This window comes from Schistocerca cancellata, unplaced genomic scaffold (genome assembly GCF_023864275.1).
Source record: "Schistocerca cancellata isolate TAMUIC-IGC-003103 unplaced genomic scaffold, iqSchCanc2.1 HiC_scaffold_792, whole genome shotgun sequence".
Lineage (NCBI taxonomy): Eukaryota > Metazoa > Arthropoda > Insecta > Orthoptera > Acrididae > Schistocerca > Schistocerca cancellata.
The window spans coordinates 288,042-310,178 of NW_026046803.1; the positions used below are offsets into that span (position 1 = coordinate 288,042).

The window sequence follows — 22,137 nt, forward strand, 5'->3', positions numbered from 1 at the left end:
TTACCTGTACCAAACATTAACACTTCTTTCGAGTTGCCACATTCTCCTTGATTTACCTCACCCTGGTCTATACTCTTAAAGAGACTGCTAGATGTTACTTCTGTGCCGTCCGTTGTAGCCGAGCAGTTCTGGCATGGACGTGTGTGATGTCCTTAGGTTAGTTAGGTTTAAGTAGTTCTATGTCTAGGGGACTGATGACCTCAGATGTTAAGTCCCATAGTGCTTAGAGCCATTTGAACCATTTGTTACTTGTGTATTCCCTTGTATACTCTTTCCAAGGCCCACAAATTCACTAGTGCCGTCTGGTACCTTACATTGTGGTGGGGCATAGTGAAAACTAGTTGATATATTTTGTTGCCTTTTTGCTATTTCTGTTAATTCGCCGAGCGGTTCTAAGCGCTACAGTCTGGAACCGCGCGACCGCTACGGTCGCAGGTTCGAATCCTGCCTCGCGCATGGATGTGTGTGATGTCCTTAGGTTAGTTAGGTTTAAGTAGTTCTAAGTTCTAGGGGGCTGATGACTTGAGAAGTTAAGTCCCATAGTGCTCAGAGCCATGTGAATCATTTTGAATCTGTTAATTCAACAACAGTTTAACCTATCGACCTACATGTCATTCTCTCTCTCAGCCTTTCTACATCCCTCATCTGAACGTCTGTCTGTGACTACCTTCTTTTTTAATGATGCTAAACCATGCTGGAGATAGTGACTCTCATTTTTCAATAATGCTGGTTCCTGCTCAAACACTTTGGACAGAGTTCGCAATTTGCGAAATTCATCACAGTTCTGTTACTCTTTTGCTATACGCTAGGCGACAGAAGCATTCAGAGTTGTCACTTGCGCCTCCACCATATTTAATACTGAACCAAACCGACTATTAGACCAGAAGGAAGATGCTCTAATCATTGTTCAGCTTTGATGTTTCTCTCTCATACAATTGAAGAATCAGGTTAAATCTCCTTCCCTTTCGTTTTTTCTAATCTCTCTCTCTTCTTGTTTCTGTTTTTCTGGATTGACCATAAACTTAGTAAAAAGTATCGGCACATCCTCCCCCTCCCTTATTCTGACAAGTTTGTTATATTACCGCACCAGGTATCCACACAGAAGTAAACCAATAACCTCCTTAGCGTAGTAAATACACTTACAGGTTACACGACAAATCCGACTCTACTATTTTTACATGAAACCAGTCGTGGGGTAACTTTACACAAGTTACAGCTCTCGAGCTCAGTTATACCAAATACTTGGCTGCTAGTCACTGCCCTGCATACTAGCAACTGAGTCACTGTCCATCCACTACACGTCGTGCGGTAGCGTTCTCGCTTCCCACGCCCGGGTTCCCGGGTTCGATTCCTAGCGGGGTCAGGGATTTTCTCTGCCTCGTGATGATGGGGTGTTGTGTGATGTCCTTAGGTTAGTTAGGTTTAAGTAGTTCTAGGTTCTAGGGGACTGATGACCATAGCTGTTAAGTCCCATAGTGCTCAGAGCCATTTGAACCATTCCATCCACTACACATGTTGTTCCCTTACCTGTCACTCACTCAGTTTCTCACTTCCGCATTTAACTACTCATGCACATGCAGTCCAGGTTTGCAGATTATTTACCTTAGTCCCTGTACTTGTGTGGTCCCTCGTGTTGTTGTGTAACCGTCATCCAAAAAATCATCAGCAGAAGATCAGTCCATCTACAGCTGCAAGTTAAAATTTCTTCTTCTACATTCAGTCGTCCTGTGTAGGTCGTAGTTTACTGTAAAACATAAATTTAGGGCAGTATCATCTCGTATTTATACCTCTTACCTCTACTACATACACTTTGTCCCTGAGGTGACTGTTAATAGTAAGCAAGCTATGTAGAAAGCTTTACCTGAAGCATTGCGAGAAACTAGGAATTGATCTGAAAGTCTGCAGGTCCTGTGACAAGGGTGTCAGTATCTGTGAGTAGCTGTCAGCCAAAGAAAAATATTGCTAATAAATGTAGTTATGGTCTTCACTGGATGGGTACGACTCTATTTAACTGGCCCCTTATTCCATCTACCAGTGCAACTAAATCTGTGTTGCGAATAACATATGATAACATTGTGAGAACAGACTCTGCAATTTTACATTCATGACTGGGCTTTAGGCCAAAGTGTGTTGTATGCCACAGTAATACGAAAAGAAAGCGTAAATAAAGAAACCTTTACTTTTCCTTCTTTGTCAGTGAAGCGATTTACTGGTTTATATCGACCCTTTATCACCACTGTGCAACATGGAAGGGTAATTTATCCTTTTACGAGGGATGGGACTTAAATGGTGGCAACACTTCTGTGGAGACACCATGCAGTGGATTCTAGTATTCTCGCTGATAGCACACGTTGTTGACATATCTACCTTACGTCCAGCTAATGGACTCGCCCGTCCCACGTCGCCGGCGTGTACACAGTCGAGGGAAACACAGTCACTTGTGGGCGAGCGGTCTAACGTAACGGTGTCACTATGTTCTCGAAACAGGAACAACGGAGTTGGATCAAGACTGAATGTGCCAGAGGTCGTACAGCACCACAGTGTCATCGAGGTGTTCAAGAGGCCTGCGGGGAATCGGCGTTGCCGTACAGAACAGTGGCACGTTGGGTAAAAGCCTTCAACGAAGGTCGGCAGACTGTGGCAGACATGCATCGGGCAGGTCGTCCTAGCGTCTCTGAACAAGAAGTGCCTGCTGTTGCCGCGTTAGTGGACAGTGATCGACACCATACGATTCGTGAGCTCACCCACGAAACCGGATTAGCGCATACGACTGTGCTTCGCATCCTGAAGGAACGCCTGGGCATGCGAAAAATTGCTTCTTGATGTGTTCCGCATGAACTGACGGAAATACAGGAATGGATGCGTTACGGCGCTGCTCAGACGCACTTGGAACGCTAGGAGCGTGAAGGAGAGGCTTTATCGTAACAGTGGATGAGACATGGGCCACATAGTGCGAGCCAAAACTGAAACGCCGATCCAACGAATGGCGTCGTTATGGGTCGCCGCAAAAGTCGAAAGTGCGTCAGAGCCCCAGTATGGTGAAACTATGGTGATTCTCCTGTACGACTGGATGGTGTTATCCTAACGCATTACGTTCCTCCACGGCAGTAGGAAATCCAGAGAAGTGGACAGCCGCGAACGGAAGCGAAGTGCTTCTAGCATCGCAACAAGACCCGCAATCATGATACTGCCTCTGTTGGTAATTTGAATAGCCCAGACTTTTGCAAACATGGTACGCAGTAGCGCTTCAGACAGAATCACTGGTTTTGGTGGCGCCAGTGTAGATATATATGGCTTTCGGATACTGTGATAAGAACGCCGCCAGAATTTTATTATTAATGTGAGTCTCATTCTCAAAGGCAATGCCAGTTATTATGTTCACTTTAGGCAGTTTCACTGGAAATGTGTAATACATCTGGCTTTTTCAGCCATCATATTAGGCTCCAGGAAGCTATTCCCAGGGCAGTGGAGATGCAAGAAGCATAGAGATGACGCAATGTGGGATGAGGTACCGGTGACAGATGTTAGATTCGGTACCATTCCCGTGAGAAAGACCGCCTGCAAGATGCTGCTGCTCTGTGATTGGCTGCTGTGTTCGGCGGTAGGGCGCCAAAACGTTAAACTTTAGTTGCTATCATTAATTAAACCTGCCATCCAAATTACCTCATTTTTTTTTAAATAAACGTCTCTCAACAGCCAGCTATCAATCAGTCATTTAAAAATTATTAAAATTAAAATATTACTAAAACAAAAGACTGACGATATTACTGCCGATGCACTTCGGTGGCGTTCGGGTCGCGCCTGGCTGGCTCGGCGCGCGAAGTGTTTCGGGCAGTCCGGCTCTCCGGTTCTGACCGTTCTAGTAGACATGTTGTCTGTTATAGCGGTATTTGTTTCATGCAATTTTATTTACCACAGTTCCGACCGTCGCTAGGCACAGACATGTCGTCTGTAATAGTAGTATCTGATTCATGTAATTTTATTCTCCAGTTCTGACGGTTCCAGTAGACAGACATGTTGTCTGTGGCGGGATGTATTTCACGTTATTTTAGCCAGATATAATGACTGTGGAAAGATATGTTCAATACGTTGTGATCAAGAATAGTTTCTCGTGTCTACATCAATAAAAACGCGAGTGGCATCCCAAATGAGTTATAGTTTATTCGTAGCAGCAGTTCCTTGCGAAGTTAATTACAGCCTCAAGAAAAAGAATCCACGACCTGAGTGCTGTTTTCTGCGCTGGGGACATCATCATCATGAAGACAGCAGGTTAGTGAAGTGTACAAGAACTTATGTATTCCACACAGGGCAGTGGAAACAGCTTGGCACCTCACGTGTACTGCATGCACGGTACAAATGTGCTCAGTGACACGTCATCTGCAGTAATGCAGAGGAGGTAAAGAAGGATGAAAGTATTAACACTATCTCACTTTTATTCCTCTTTTTCTTACCGTAAATGGGATGCTATAACTACTTAGTCTAGGTTCTCTAATGATATTTACGGAAATATCCTGATTATCTACATACATTTGCGCTGCTGGGGAGGGAGTGGGGAGGGGAAGAGCTCTAGTGATCCAGAAACATCCAGTTGCGCACTGCATGGTTAGATTTGTGGCGATCGGTTTCAGATTATTAGATACATATTGGTTCCTTTTAAGGCGAAATTTCGCGCAGATTTACGGCCAGCGTAGATGGATTGGAGGTTCATGCACTTCGACCAAGATGGCATCGGCAGAGGTGAAGCGTATTGCACCCTAACAAGCTTTCAGCACTTTCTGTTGGCATTTATTAATTGTGTTGAGCTGAGTGCCAAGTGCAGATCCATAACAACTTCTACAATCAGTTAATGGACATACCATTGTGCGGTAAATTTTGGTGCAGACGTTAAAGTCCTACCGAGTCCTGCCATACCTCTGATTGCATTGACAACCATATCACATTTCTTAGCTACATATTTTGTGTGCGCCTCTCAGATTAGCTTATGGTCGATTAAGAGACCAAGGTATTTGATTACCGTCTTCAAAAGGAAGGTTGCTATATCACGGACAGATTTACTATTTGCCTCGAACCATTTGATGGACCCTGTGTATTACTCTCATTCATATATAAGGTGTCCTTGTTAAGAATCTTCATTTATATCCAAAGATGGTCTTGTGTATGTTGAAATATGTGCATAGATACCACTAAACCCGCGAGTGTTTAAAAAATCTAGCTCCCGTGCCTCAAACAGCTTCAGTTGTCTGTTTACTTTACAAATGAGTTAATGTGTTAAACATTTGACTTCAAGCATGTAAATGAGACAAAGCTATTTTTGGGAGACGCTAAGTTCTCTTATTCTCATACACCCTAACAAGGAGAGGTCTTCAGTGGTGCACAGTTGGACGAAAAAAGAAATTCGGAATTTTGTGTAATCCACAATAGCATTAAAATAGTTTCATTCTGTAGTCTGGCTGTGTGGTATACTTGATAGGATAATAGCTTTGCATGCAAGAGGTTGTCTCCACAATTCTCCTCATATGAAGTAACTTTTTTTATTTTAAAATCTTTATCGAAATTACTATGATCATTATTTTTATTCAATAAAATGGTTTAAATGTAATCTCTATTCTTTTGTCATATGATTTTCATCACCCAATGAGCTTTTTCATTTGTTTCATTTTTTTCTTTAAACCGTTCTTTTTCCAATCGTAATTGTAGTGAATATGAATTTAATTATATTTATCTCTTATAATATTCAATTGCTTGAAAGTTCGAATCTGTCAGTTAAAAAACAAAAGAGGACATGATCTATTTATGTTATGCAATGGTCTGAAAAATGTATTTTTGTTACCAGATGTGCGATTTTTTTTGCACGATAATTGTCATAGAAATATTAATTAAAACATTTCCTGAATACCTAATGCCCGATGGAAAAAATAACGCAGTTGAAAATTTAAATGAGAGACGGATTAGTAAGTGAAACGAAAGCCGAGCAAAATGACAAATAGATATAATGTACGCAATAATGTGGACGAAAAAAAGAGGGTTATAAAACAAAAGAAATTAAATCAAAATTATTACATAAAATTAATTAAAAACACATAAACAAAGATTTCAAGTGAGGAAAGAAGAAAAATGGGAGCAAATGAAGTAGATATTATGATTAAAATTGTGTGACAAACGAATGGAATTTGAAAAATTACATTTAAATCAATTAAGTGAATAAAAATGGTCAGTCATTTTGATAAAGATTTAACAATGAAAAAACGGATTACTGCCCCTGATTACCCATAGCCTCCTGCATGGGAGGTTCTTATCCTAGCCGCTCCACCATGCAACCAGACTCTCTAATGCACCTTTTTTAACGCTGTTGACTGACACAAAATTCCCATTTTTTTGTCTATTACTCACAAAGGAGGGCCTGCCAGATAGTTTTAAAAAATCGTTCAAATGGCTCTGAGCACTATGGGACTTAACATCTGAGGTCATCAGTCCCCTAGATCTTAGAACTACTTAAACCTAACTAACCTAAGGACATCACACACATCCATGCCCGAGGCAAGCTACGGTCGCGCGGTTCCAGACCGAAGCGCCTAGAACCGCTCGGCCAGATAGTTAAAAAAAAGTCGATCACACGGCTGGGGAGCTCTCCCTGTAAGAAAAAAAATTAAAAAAACGACGCGCCATGAAGTAATTGTATATAAAACATTCTCGGTATTCTTGCCGCGTCAGATCTGGATAAAATCTCGAGCTTTCGACGATTACCTCCATCGTCATCGTCAGGAGCTGACTGTTTTCACCAATGCTGTGGTAGCTTCTTTATAGCCCGTGGACGGCTTCTGATTGGTCGGCGATTACGTACTGCTGTCGCAGACGGGGTCACTGTGTGCGCCGGTGGCGCCACAGCTTCCGTTTGAACGTAAACCTTGGAAGGAACGCCTCTGCTGCTTCTCTGCATCAAGCGCTCGTTTCCATGCACAGCTCAGATGGTATGCGCTATCGCGGATGAAGTTCTTTTGGTACATTCTTATTTCAACAGCCTCCTTAATAAGAGAATCTCAGTACGTGGAGGCATGGGACAGAATTTTTGTTTCATTTAACAACATTTTATGTTTGTTCGTGAGGCTGGGCTCCGCAATTGCCGATTTCTCCATGACCTGTTCGTAGACATCTATCGCCACATTCCTCCACAAACTTACCAACACACTGTCAGATCCCTGATATGCAGAATCAGTGATGTATTTCGTTCCAAAGACGAACAAACAAGCTATTATGCAGGTGGTCTTAATGTTTTGGCTCATCAGTGTATTTTCACTAAGACAACTTGGACGATTAGAGATTTCCGTTATTAATTAAATGGAACTACACTACTGGCCATTAAAATTGCTACACCAAGAAGAAATGCAGACGATAAACGGGTATTCATTGGAGAAATATACACTCCTGGAAATGGAAAAAAGAACACATTGACACCGGTGTGTCAGACCCACCATACTTGCTCCGGACACTGCGAGAGGGCTGTACAAGCAATGATCACACGCACGGCACAGCAGACACACCAGGAACCGCGGTGTTGGCCGTCGAATGGCGCTAGCTGCGCAGCATCTGTGCACCGCCGCCGTCAGTGTCAGCCAGTTTGCCGTGGCATACGGAGCTCCATCGCAGTCTTTAACACTGGTAGTATGCCGCGACAGCGTGGACGTGAACCGTATGTGCAGTTGACGGACTTTGAGCGAGGGCGTATAGTGGGCATGCGGGAGGCCGGGTGGACGTACCGCCGAATTGCTCAACACGTGGGGCGTGAGGTCTCCACAGTACATCGATGTTGTCGCTAGTGGTCGGCGGAAGGTGCACGTGCCCGTCGACCTGGGACCGGACCGCAGCGACGCACGGATGCACGCCAAGACCGTAGGATCCTACGCAGTGCCGTAGGGGACCGCACCGCCACTTCCCAGCAAATTAGGGACACTGTTGCTCCTGGGGTATCGGCGAGGACCATTCGCAACCGTCTCCATGAAGCTGGGCTACGGTCCCACACACCGTTAGGCCGTCTTCCGCTCACGCCCCAACATCGTGCAGCCCGCCTCCAGTGGTGTCGCGACAGGCGTGAATGGAGGGACGAATGGAGACGTGTCGTCTTCAGCGATGAGAGTCGCTTCTGCCTTGGTGCCAATGATGGTCGTATGCGTGTTTGGCGCCGTGCAGGTGAGCGCCACAATCAGGACTGCATACGACCGAGGCACACAGGGCCAACACCCGGCATCATGGTGTGGGGAGCGATCTCCTACACTGGCCGTACACCACTGGTGATCGTCGAGGAGACACTGAATAGTGCACGGTACATCCAAACCGTCATCGAACCCATCGTTCTACCATTCCTAGACCGGCAAGGGAACTTGCTGTTCCTACAGGACAATGCACGTCCGCATGTATCCCATGCCACCGAACCTGCTCTAGAAGGTGTAAGGCAACGACCCTGGCCAGCAAGATCTCCAGATCTGTCCCCCATTGAGCATGTTTGGGACTGGATGAAGCGTCGTCTCACGCGGTCTGCACGTCCAGCAAGAACGCTGGTCCAACTGAGGCGCCAGGTGGAAATGGCATGGCAAGCCGTTCCACAGGACTACATCCAGCATCTCTAGGATCGTCTCCATGGGAGAATAGCAGCCTGCATTGCTGCGAAAGGTGGATATACACTGTACTAGTGCCGACATTGTGCATGCTCTGTTGCCTGTGTCTATGTGCCTGTGGTTCTGTCAGTGTGATCATGTGATGTATCTGACCCCAGGAATGTGTCAATAAAGTTTCCCCTTCCTGGGACAATGAATTCACGGTGTTCTTATTTCAATTTCCAGGAGTGTATTATACTAGAACTGACATGTGACTACATTTTCACGCAGTCCTGAGAAATCAGTACCCAGAACAACCACCTCTGGCCGAAATACGGGCTTGATACGCATGGGCATTGAGTCAAACAGAGCTTGGATGGCGTGTACAGGTACAGCTGCCCATGCAACGTCAACACGATATCACAGTTCATCGAGAGTAGTGACTGGCTTATTGTGACGAGCCAGTTGCTCGGCCACCATTAACCAGACGTTTTCAATTGATGAGAGATCTGGAGAATGTGCTGGCCAGGGCAGCAGTAGAACATATTCTGTATCCAGAGATACCCGAACAGGACCTGTAACACGCAGTCGTGCATTATCCTGCTGAAATGTAGGGTTTCGCAGGGATCGAATGAAGGGCAGAGCCACGGGTCGTAACACAGCTGAAATGTAACGTCCACTGTTCAAAGTGCCGTCAATGCGAACAACAGGTGACCGAGACGTGTAATCAATGGCACCCCATACCATCACGCCGGGTGATATGCCAGTATGGCGATGACAAATACACGCTTCCAATGTGCGTTGCCATTCGTGCACCCAGGTTCGTCGTTGAGTACACTATCGCAGGCGCTCCTGTCTGTGTTGCAGCGTGAAGGGTAACCGCAGCCATGGTCTCCGAGCTGATAGTCTATGCTTCTGCAAACGTCGTCGAAATGTTCGTGCAGATGGTTGTTGTCTTGCAAACGCCCCCATCTGTTGACTCAGAGATCGAGACGTGGCTGCACGATCCGTTACAGCCATGCGGATAAGATGCCTGTCATCTCGACTGGTAGTAATACGAGGCCGTTGGGATCGAGCACGGCGTTCCTTATTACCCTCGTGAACCCACCGATTCCATATTCTGCTAAAAGTCATTGGATCTCGACCAACGCGAGCAGCAATGTCGCGATACGATAAACCGCTATCGCGATAGGCTACAATCCGACCTTTATCAAAGTCAGAAACGTGACGGTACGCATTTCTCCTCCTTACACGGGGCATCACAACAATGCTTCACCAGGCAACGCCGGTCAACTGCTCTTTGTGTATGAGAAATCGGTTGGAAACGTTGTGGGTGTCGCCACCGGTGCCAACCTTGTGTGAATGCTCTGAAAAGCTAATCATTTGCATATCACAGCATCTTCTTCCTGTCGGTTAAATTTCTCGTCTGTAGCTCTTCATATCAAGTTGAAATACATTAAAATATGCACTGTCATTTTTGTTCCCAGTTTATTAATTCACTTCTCCTTTTTGTGAGGTTAATAACTGGCAACATTGCTATTTTTTCCTGTGATGTTCCTGCAGTCATCAGTCAACATATTTATGTAGACAGGAAATGACTACCCAGATCACAAGAAGGTATAGGCGCAAATTTGTGCGAAAATATTTGTGACAGTTTCAGATCAAGTTCTTTTTCACGCTTTCACCATAAAATACCATCTTTATGAAACAAAAGAGTTAGTAATGCAGGTTACTGATTGTGAAACCATCCCACTTCCCTAGGCCACGACTGAAGAATCTCTGAAATTCCTCAGCAACAGGTACTGAGTCTGCCTATGGGAGACACGTGGCTCATTGTAGAGGACAATTTAGAGTAGTTTGTCGAAATGTTAATTACATTCTGCTGCACATTTTTGCAGTCAAATGCTGCTTTTCGATTCTGATACGTGCGGCATCATATGGTGAGTAAACCTACAATGTAAGAAGTATTTGCTTTAGAATTAAATATGCAAGTATTCATTTTATTTCATAGTGATTTAATGGCACCAAAATTATAAGAATAAAACATTACCGCCCCCAATCAAGTACCCCATCTAGTAAGGATAGGCTGATGGGGTAACAGTAACTCAGGCAGAAAATGGTTCAAATGGCTCTGAGCACTATCAGACTTAACTTCTGAGGTCATCAGTCCCCTAGAACTTAGAACTACTTAAACCTAACTAACCTAAGGACATCACACACTTCCATGCCCGAGGCAGGATTCGAACCTGCGACCGTAGCGGTCGCGTGGTTCCAGACTGTAGTGCCTAAAACCGCTTGGTCACACCGGCCGGCTACTCAGGCAGACTCTCTTCGTAATGAGCTACACAGCAGTGGCTTTAAAAATCTCTGTGTAAAACAAAATATTATTTTAAAGTGACTGATTTATTTTGAGAGATTTAGAACCATTAAAATTGAAATATTCGTAAATTTTACACATACTTCTTTAATTAAGCTATGGGGTGGGTGAACCACAGCTCTTAGTCCTGGCAAACTGCAGGGAGTGGGTGTGACCTTGAGATATCCAATTTCGTGACAGGGAGTGGGTGTGACCTTTAGTTGTCCAATTTCGTGACAGGGAGTGGGTGTGACCTTGAGTTGTCCAATTTCGTGACAGGGAGTGGGTGTGACCTTGAGGTGTCCAATTTTGTGACAGGGAGTGGGTGTGACCTTGAGGTGTCTAATTTCCTGACAGGGAGTGGGTGTGACCTAGAGGCAACCAATTTCTTGACAGCCACTCTGGCAGGGTTTGTTCAAATTCCACAAGACAACTCTGCTACTGTCTCACTGTCACGTCAGCCATGGTACCTGACTTAGAAGGTTATATTTACACTGTCGTGAAATGAAAGGCTTGCTGGTTGTGGTTGTGGATAAACAGAGCTGTCTATCACACACGTTCTGCAGAGGGTTGCTTCCTCTTGTGATAATCTTTTCTATTTGTATTATCCTTCCTCCCCCCCCCCCTCCTTTCCCTTCTTCAAGTCCGATTCCTGAAGCGTATATCAGGATCATGGAATGGAAATGAAGTCCCATGCTTCTGTACAGAGCGTGGGGGAACGATGCGGGAGACCCGCACCGCCTTACTAGGCAAGGTCCTAATGGAGGTGGTTTGCCGTTGCCTTCCTCCGACCGTAATGGGGATGAATGATGATGATGAAGACGACACAACAACACCCAGTGATCTCGAGGCAGGAAAAATCTCTGACCCCGCCGGGAATCGAACCCGGGACCCCGGGCTCAGGAAGCGAGAACGCTACCGCGAGACCACGAGGGGTATCTGCACAAAACCATTAAAATATGCATCTGAACTGAAAATATGTGTATTATACACACAGTTAAGCGCAAAGTGCTTTATATGTACATTATGCAGGTATTTGTCCCCAAATGGTCAAAATATGGGAACATGCATGAAAAAAGTCTACATATTTGGAGCCAGAATAGTAATTAAATAGGTAAGTACTAAGTTTCCCCGATGTTAATCAATCTGTATATTGAGCAAGCAGTAAAGGAAACAAAAGAAAAATTCGGAATAGGAATTAAAATCCATGGAGAAGAAATAAAAACTTTGAGGTTCGCCGATGCCATTGTAATTTTGTCAGAGACAGAAAAGGACCTGGAAGAGCAGCTGAACGGAATGGACAGTGTCTTGAAAGGAGGATATAAGATGAACATCAACAAAAGCAACAAAACGAGGATGATGGAACGTAGTCGAATTAAATCGGGTGTTGCTGAGGGTATAAGATTAGTAAATGAGTTTTGCCATTTGGGGAGCAAAATAACCGATGATGGTCGAAGTAGAGAGGATATAATATGTAGACTGGCAATAGCACAATGGCAAGGAAAGCGTTTCTGAAGAAGAGAAATTTGTTAACATCGAGTTTAGATTTAAGTGTCAGTAAGTCGTTTATGAAAGTATTTGTATGGAGTGTGGCCATGTATGTAAGTGAAACGTGGACGATAAACAGTTTGGACAAGAAGAGAGTAGAAGCTTTCGAAATGAGGTGCTACAGAAGAATGCTGAAGATTGGATGGGTAGATCACATAACTAATGAGGAGGTATTAAATAGAATTAGGGAGAAGAGAAATTTGTGGGACACCTGGACTAGAAGAAGGGATCGGTTGGTAGGACATGTTCTGAGGCATAAAGGGATCACCAATTTAGTATTGGAGGGCAGCGTGGAGGGTAAAAATTGTAGAGGGAGACCAAGAGATGAATACACTAAGCAGATTCAGAAGGGTGTAGGTCGCAGTAGGTACTGGGAGATGAAGAAGCTTGCACAGGATAGAGTAGCATGGAGAGCTGCATCAAACCAGTCTGTGGACTGAAGATCACAACAACTAAGTTTCAGCTACGTCCAATGATCCTATTTGTATAGAATTCACAACATGTATAATCTGCCCTATGCTTATTAAGGGGATATTAGCGATCGCAGCATATATAAACAGACAGCGACAGTGTGCTGAAAAACAGCCTCCGCGCATTAAGTTCGCCAAAAAAGGAATTTACACGAGAATTGGCGAGAAAGAAGACTTAGTTGTGACTTTAGCTAACACCAACATAAACTTTGAATAAAAAGAGATCTACTTCACTCATGTGCTTAGTTACAAGTCTCCTTGCGGCAAAGACGTAAGTATCACAAAAACTACAACCTCCTTTTTAACGTACAGCGTCTTTCTAGTGTTCCTAATAACTTTCATACTTCATCAGCAAACCGAGGGTGCTTCAACTGTGCTATTAACAGGTATCACGTGTCCGCTTTCACAGTTCAAACATCTGCTTACGTCCTCAAGGGCCGCTAAGATCAGTTTAGGGAACATGCAATTTTTTTTGACACAGTCTCCAGTTTTGATTTCATTACCCTGTTCAATTATAATGGAAGTCGTCGTATGAACCTAAATATTTAGTCAGTATACTTGCACGGGCGCAGTGCTCTCAGGTGTTGTCATTAAAGATTTTGTTGAACTAAGTGAAGGGCTTTCATACTCATTGCTCTGTTCAATAATTACGTTCATGATGTACAGTCAGGCAGTAGTAGCCGACCGCGACAGACGCAGCAACAGTTAAGTAAACCGCTTTTGTGACATTTACGAGTTCCTAACCAGGAGCGAATTTTATTATATCATCTGTGTGCTTTAATAGTTTAGTTTCTTGAGTTTCTGCGTGTCAATTTAAAATATAATAGCCACAGTTTTCGCGTTTTCGTTTGCGTTAGAAAGTAAACCGATTTTGTGATATATTACAAGTTCCTTGTCAGGGGGAAATTATTTAGTTTCACCTGAGTGCTTCGGTAGTTAGGTTCTTGAATATCTGTGTTTTACTAGACACAGTTCGTGCGTTTTCGTCAGGGTCTGCAGTAGATTTCCGTAGCTCGAGTCGATAGTCCGTTTATCTGCATAGTTTAGTTTTCCACAGTCTTTGATATGGCCAGGTACTGCGATTGTCGTATGCGGATGCGAGCCTAGTTGGTGACACTTCGCTTTCAGCTTCAGGCTGTGATAGCTTCGGCTGCAGTGGATGGGCACCACTGTTGTGGAACGGCCGTGGGAATCCAACGGACGTCCAGCGCGTCAGAGTCCTCCGATCGGCCCTCACCGGTGGCCAATCCAGTTACTGCTGGCACTGAGGCTGACCCCTCACCTGTGGTCGAGTGGGAGGTCACCCCAGGGCGAAGCAGGCGACGTAAGACTTCCCAGGCGGCCGCACGTAAGGCCTCCCCGGTTTGTCTCACAAACAGGTTCCACCTATTGTCTGTGGCTGACACTGTCGCTGAGCCGGATGCCTTTGCCTGTCCTGTTTCAGAGGAAACCACTTAGCCTGCAAGATCCGGGCAGTCGCAGAGGGTGGGATAATTGGTAGTTGGGAGCTCCAACGTTAGACGCATTATGGGGCCCCTTATGGACTTGGCTGACAAGGAGGAAAAGAAAACCAATGTGCACTCCGTGTGCATACCGGGTGGAGTTATTCCAGATGTGCAAAGGGTCCTCCCGGATGCCATGAAGAGCACAGGGTGCAGACAACTGCAGGTGGTCGCTCACGTCGGTACCAATGATGTGTGACACTTTGGATCAGAAGAGATTCTCTCTGGTTTCGAGCGGCTAACAGAAGTGGTAAAGGGTGCCAGTCTTGCTTGCAAGATGAATGCAGAACTGACCATTTGCAGCATAGTCGACAGGACCGATTGCGGACCTCTGGTGCAGAGCCTAGTGGAGGGTCTGAATCAGAGGCTCAGGCGGTTCTGCGACCGTGTAGGCTGCAGATTCCTCGACTTGCGCCAAAGGGTGGTTGGTTTCGGGTTCTGCTGAATTGGTCAGGTGTCCACTATACGCAGGAGGCGGCTACACGGGTAGCAGGGGCTGTGTGGCGTGGACTGGGTGGTTTTCTAGGTTAGAAGGTCTCGGGAAAACACAAGAAGGGCTTCAGTCACAAAGGACGCAGGCTGAACACAGGAAAAACGTAGATACAGGAACCATTGGTATAACAGTTGTAAATTGTTGTAGCTGTGTTGGGAAAGTACCAGAGCTCCAAGCGCTAATAGAAAGCACGGATGCTCAAATCGTTATAGGCACTGAAAGCTGGCTAAAGCCAGATTTAAGTTCAGCCGAAATTTTTTCGAAGAACCTAACGGTGTTCCGAAAAGATAAACCAAACATGGTTGGCGGTAGCGTGTTTGTTGCTGTTAAGAAGTAGTTTAACTTGTCGCGAAATTGAAGTAGATACTCCTGTGAGTCAGTATGGGCAGAGGTCATTGTTGGCAACCGGAATAAAATAATTGGATCCTTTTACCGATCTCCCAGTTCAGATGATTCAGTTGCTGAAAGGTAGAAAGAAAACTTGAGTCTGATTTCAAACACGTACCTGACTCATACGATAATAGTTGGTGATGACTTCAATTTACCCTCGATATGTTGGCGAAAATACATGTTTAATTCCGGAGGTACGCATAAAATATCATCCGAAATTGTGTTAATCGCATTCTCTGAAAATTACCCGTATTTCGAGCAGTTACTTCATGAGCCCACGCGAATAGTAAACGGTTGTGAAAACACACTTGACCCCTTAGCAACAAATAATCCTGAGTTAATAACCAGCATCAAAACCGATATAGGGGTTAGTGAACACAGGGTTGTCGTGGCGAGATTGAACACTGTTATCCCCAAATCCTCGAAAAATAAGCGAAAAATATACCTATTCAAAAAAGCAGATAAAAATTCACTTGACGTCATCCTGAGAGACAATCTCCACTCATTCCAAATTAATGATATAAGTGTAGGCCAGATGTGGCTTAAATTCAAAGAAATAGTATCGATAGCAATTGAGAAGTTTATACCAAATAAACTAACAAACGAAGCAGCTGATCCTCCTTGGTACACAAAACGGGTTAGAACACTGTTACAGAAACAACGAAACAAACAAGCCAAATTTAAACAGACGCAAAATCCCCAAGATTGGCGATTCTTCACAGAAGCTCGAAACTTGGCGCGGAGTTCAATGCGAGACGCCTATAACAGTTTCCACAGCGAAACTTTGTCTCGAAACCTGGCAGAAAATCCACGGAGATTCTGGTCGTATGTGAAGAAACAATCAATGCCTTCTCTGCGCGATAACAATGGAGATACTATCGAAGACAGTGCTGCCAAAGCAGATTTACTAAACCCAGCCTTCCGAAATGCCTTCAAAAAAGAAGACGAAGTAAATATTCAAGGATTCGAATCGAGAACAGCTGTCAACATGAGTAACGTAGAAGAAAATACCCTCGGAGTTGTGAAGCAACTCAAATCACTTAATAAAAGCAAGTTTTCTAGTCCAGACTGTATACCAATTAGGTTCCTTTCAGAGTATGCTGATCCATTAGCTCCATACTTAACAATCATAAACAATCGTTCGCTCGACGAAAGATCCGTACCCAAAGACTGGAAAGTTGCAAAGGTCACACCAATATTCAAGAAAGGTAGTAGGAGTAATCCACTAAATTACAGGCCCATATCGTTAACGTCGATATGCAGCAGGAGTTTAGAACATACATTGTGTTCGAACATTATGAATTACCTCGAAGGAAACGGTCTATTGACACACAGTCAACATCGGTTTAGAAAACATCGTTCCTGTGAAACACAACTAGCTCTTTATCCACATGAAATGCTGAGTGTTATTGACAACGGATATCAGATAGATTCGGTATTCCTGGATTTCCGGAGGGCTTTTGACACTGTACCACACAAGCGGTTCGTAGTAAAATTGCGTGCTTCTGGAATATTGTCTCAGTTATGTGACTGGATTTGCGATTTCCTGTGAGAGAGGTCACAGTTGGTAGTAATTGACGGAAAGTCATCGAATAAAACAGAAGTGATTTCAGGTGTTCCCCAAGGTAGTGTTATAGGCCGTTTGCTGTTCATTACCTATGTAAACGATTTGGGAGACAATCTGAGCAGCCGTCTTCGGTTGTTTGCAGATGACACTGTCGTTTAATGACTAATAAAATCATCAGAAGATCAAAACAAACTGCAATACGATTTATAAAAGAATATCTGAATGGTCGAAAAGTGGCAGTTGACCCTAAATAACGAAAAGTGTGAGGTCATCCACATGAGTACTAAAAGGAACTCGTTAAACTTCGGTTACACAATAAATCAGTCTAATCTAAAAGCCGTAAATTCAACTAAATACCTATGTTTGACATCGAAAAAGTTCAAAGAAAGGCAGCACGTTTTGTATTATATCGAAATATGGGAGAGAGTGTCACAGGAATGATACGGGATTTGGGCTGGAAATCGTTAAAAGAAAGGCGTTTTTCGTTGCGACGGAATCTTCTCAAGAAATTCCAATCACCAGCTTTCTCCTCCGAATGCGAAAATATTTTGTTGACACCGACCTACATAGGGCGGAACGATCACCACGATAAAGTAAGGGAAATCAGAGCTCGTACGGGAAGATATAGGTGTTCATTCTTTGCGCGCTATACGAGATTGGAATAATAGAGAATTGTGAAGGGGGTCCGATTAACCCTCTGGCAGGCACTTAAATGTGATTTGTAGAGTATCCATGTTAGGTGTGCAAATGACGTTCTGTGTTATATCAGCTTCTCAAAACAGCTTTTTAATTTGTTCTGTTCTGTGTGACGTGATAATTTCAATGGATATCTTGTACATTACGAACATGAGGTCGACATGAGTCTTACTTGTTCAGTTTCTTGTGAAAGAGAATAATCACAACGTTGTTCCAGTTTTGGGGTCGTTTAGCGTAAATACGACTCCTCCGACAAGAATTTCGAAGTTTCTGCGGGGATATTTTCTGAGTACCTCGGATTAAGGGACCTGTGGCTCGTCACATAGCAGGCCAATGCGAAACAGAGTAATGCAATATCCCTCAGACAGACCCTATGGTACTGTGCTGTGGGTGCCATCGCTGTGGTAAAATTTCACCACAGTTCGTTGTGTCGCTCTTTCAGTGCACTCAATGAATTCGTACACGTGGTAGACCCTACGTGTCAGTTAAGTCTCCATCAATAAACCTTTCCATTATCGTTAATGCACATTTTACACTGCTGGAAAATAAACCTAAGCAAAAATAAGAAGTGCTGAATGCATGGTTGAGGACATGGAGAAAAGTGGGCGTCTGTTGTCAAGAAGTTCCATGCGTAAGTGGAACAATATTCTTTCCAAACATGGCGCACAGCACACCCCGTCGACATTTGCACTGTTATCATGTTGTTTTAATGGTCTTGCCAATGCTTTGCAATTGCTAAATATGTATGGGAATTGGATGTATGTACCAGTCTCCTTCTCCATTCTCTCTGTACATCTCTTCGTTCTCCTCACGTGCATCATCTCCTTCTCCCTCCTCTCTCTCTCTAATCTTCTCTTCCTCTCCCCCTGTGCATCACTTCCTCTACGTATATCCCCTCCCTCCCTCTCTAATCTTGAGCCTTGTTTTTTGCTATTTGCAAATTCAGATTACATAGTGAACTTTCCCACTTCCGCTGAAAACTGACTGGGAGGACGAAAACAGGACAGCACATTGTTGTTTAGACAGTTTCTGTTTGAAAATATACGAAATGATAAAGAATATATATACGAGGGTGAGTAAAATGAAAACATTAAATTTGTAATAACAAATCGAAATTTCGCACCGTTATCCTGTAAGTTGGTAAACTTGCTACAAACAGCGTGCAGAATGGCCTGTAGGTGGCATCATAGTGCAGATGCACACCTACCGCCGCAGTATCAGTATAAAGATGGCCGCCCCACTTGCGACTTGTACCAGGAAAGAACAGCGTTCTGTTATTCGGTTTTTGCGTAGTGAAGGTGTGAAACCTATTGAAATTCATCGACGAATGAAGGTTCAGTACGATGATGCACGTTTGTCACTGCAGCAAGTCTACGAATGGAGTAGGATTGTGTAAGATGTGCTCCAGTTTCACAAAGTGTCTGCAGGATGGATGCCACGGCAGCTGACTCCAGAAATGAGAGAACGACGTGTTGATGCTTGTGAAGAACATTTTCGGCGCCTTGAACGAGAAGGTGATGGCTTCCTTGCAAGAACCGTTACTGGGGACGAAACTTGGGTTCACTTACACCAACCGGAAACGAAGGGAGCGAGCAAGGAATGGCGCCATTCCTCATCACCAAAACCAAAGAAGTTTCGAACAGAACCATCAGCAGGGAAGGTTATGCTGACTCTTTTTTGGGACGAAAAAGGCGTCATTTTTGAGCATTACATGCCTAGAGGAACCACTGTCATCAGTGCATCATACAGAGATCTCCTAAAAAATCATCTGCGGCCTGCAATCAGATCAAAGCGACGTGGATTGCTGTCACCAGGTGTCCTTTTACAACACGACAATGCAAGGCCCCACACTGCCCGTACAACAGTTGCAATAATCACAGACCTGCATTTTGAGTGTCTTTCTCATCCAACATACTCACCAGACCATGCCCCAAGAGATTTCCATATGTTTGGACCACTCAAAGACGCAATGGGAGGAAAGAAGTTCCGTTCTGATGAAGAGGTACGCCACGTGGTGCATGAATGGTTGCGTGGACTACCAAAAGAATTTTTTTCTAAAGGAGTTTATGCACTTTGTAAGCGCTGGAGGACTTGCATTGGGCGTGGGGGAGATTGTGTTGAAAAGTGATACAGCTCTCTACCACTTCTGCACAATAAATAATATTTAAAAAAATATTTAAGGCTTTCATTTGACTCACCCTCGTATATTGCGTGTGTGCACATGCATGCTTGGGAGAGAGTGGGAGAACATATGATTGCTATGGGGTTATAGTTCTTAATAAAAGAAAAAAATCATGATGCAATTAATACAGCTTGCCATTTCTGTTTCTATATTCCTCTTTTTATTTTCCAGAATGCCTACGCTACAGGACATAGTAACTGCAATGGCATCTGGTCATGAAGGGTGAGTATTCTGTTTACTGTTTATGGAATTTGCAAAAGGTTTGTTGTACCTACAGCAGCTGATTGATATTGCCAGGCAGTCTTGATACACCAACACGAGTGAATTGCCTACAAGGTAAGAGGATGCTAGTTTCACTAATTGTATACTTACCCTGTGGACAATGCTGGTACGGCGCTGATGTGCTCTGGCACTTGGCTCAGAGAGAGCCAATTCAAACACTGGTAGCGGAAGAAATCTCCATAGTAAACATTTGGCCAATAAGGTGAGGTTGCAGTGTACAGTTTCTAATCACCAGACAAGTTTCTAAAATGACAATGAGATCGTTTGTGAATCGCATATTATCAATTAACCATTTACTTTTCAACAATTTTAAATTTACCTTTATTCATGTTTTAATTATTACATTTTATCACTTTAATAAGTTACACACTTGGCAAATCTGCTGTAGACTTTACCTGTTGCACTATTTACTTATTGCATTCTGTACAATTTTATAGACTTTGTAGACTTACAGAAGCGACAGCTAACGAGCTTATGGGACAAACATATGTTGTGTTTCTGTACTGCAGTGTGTTATGAACAGCAGCGCTATTGGTAGCATGACTCCGTCGGAACTGTGGCTTGGTTTACACCGTATTTTAAATGTGTGACAAGCTAAGCTGATTTTGTGAACATTTTACGGCTTTTTCATAGTAGTATATGTGAGAAAATAGGTATGCCTCGTCATATTTTAAGCGCATGTTTCCACATGTATGAAAGTAATAATTTTTCATTATGGAAAATTTTATTGTTTTAAGATGTAATCTGTTAGTTGTACTTCATTTCCAATGTTTCGTTGAAGGTATGAATGTGATCATTTCTGGGCAAAAGTCTTGTGATCATTGACGAAAATAAATGTAAAAGAAATTTACTCTACATTTCCTGGATCACTGTTTTAATTCGCGACTATGACGCAGCTCCGGAAGTTATTCATAGTATCTTCTTGACTCAGTTGCCCTCAAACATCACTTTCAATAATTAACAATCCCAAAACGTTGAAACTTGTCTTCTAAGAAGAGGATTCAAAGCCATTTTATGTTCAGTTTCAAATTTGAAACTGCCATTTTGCAATTGTTATTTGTGATCATAAGTGATGTTCTTAGAGTGTGTCCAGGATTAGGAAAACAATGTTTGATGTCTTATTGGTGCTGACTGGGATGAAGTGAGGTGCGGTAAAAATTGTCTTTTCGTGGAATCGAACTGATATGAAACAGCCAAAAATCCGTTAACCGTTCTTTTAAAACTGTTGCGGTCTTGCCAACTCAAGCGCCACGCGTTACTATGGATCCTACTGCGAGTTTGATGTGATAGAGATCGAAGTCTGAGAGATGAATGTTGCCTCAACTCATCGCAGCTGTCCATCAGGTGATTCAGCCAAACAAGCCATTTACGTCTCCGTCTTGCACGACTGTAATGGAGATGACACAACATAATATTTAATTTTAAATTTTGATGGCGCTGGCCATTAGGTTGCAGACTAGATAGCAGCCGTGATTTAAGAGGCCATCCAGTTACCTCCAGTGAAGGGAGAGGTGGAGCAAGTGAGTGGTTCGTACATCATTTGCTGCTGAAATGAAAAACTTGTTTCTAATTTTCTAATGGTATCGTTAAACTTGTGCAATGATCGACCGATTGCACTGACAAGCAGGGTTCCTATCTAGGAAAATGGTACCATTGTAAATTTTATACTGTTATGATAAATCTGGAAACTATACTGTTTCATGTTCCTTTGTGCTACGAGGGTAATCCCAAAAGTAAAGTCTCCTATTTTTTTATACGTACATAGACCTGTTTGTTACTACAATGTTTTGCATCAGTTTACAGCTTGAACATTTAGTTATTCGACATAATCACCATTTCTGTCGATGCATTTTTGTAGATGCTGTGGCAGTTTTTGTATGCCCATGTCATACCAGCTCGCCGCCATGCTGTTCAGAAAGTTATGAACCTCTTCTTTCACCTCGTCGTCGGAGCTGCATCGCTTTCCGGCCAAATGTTCATTTAACCTAGGGAACAGGTGATATTCACTGGCGCCAAGTCAGAACTACAGGGTGGGTGATTATGTTCCACTGAAACTGTTGCAG

General features: G+C 43.6%; 1 protein-coding gene across 1 annotated transcript in view; it reads left to right on the forward strand.

The window, feature by feature from the left end:
* Positions 1–22,137, forward strand: part of LOC126143349 (uncharacterized) — a 92,290-nt gene that overhangs the window by 23,099 nt on the left and 47,054 nt on the right. Inside the window, exon 2 of the mRNA XM_049915365.1 lies at positions 19,964–20,014. Within this exon, the coding sequence (XP_049771322.1) occupies positions 19,965–20,014 (50 nt within the window). The 5' untranslated portion in view covers position 19,964. The remainder of the gene's footprint in view (positions 1–19,963; positions 20,015–22,137) is intronic.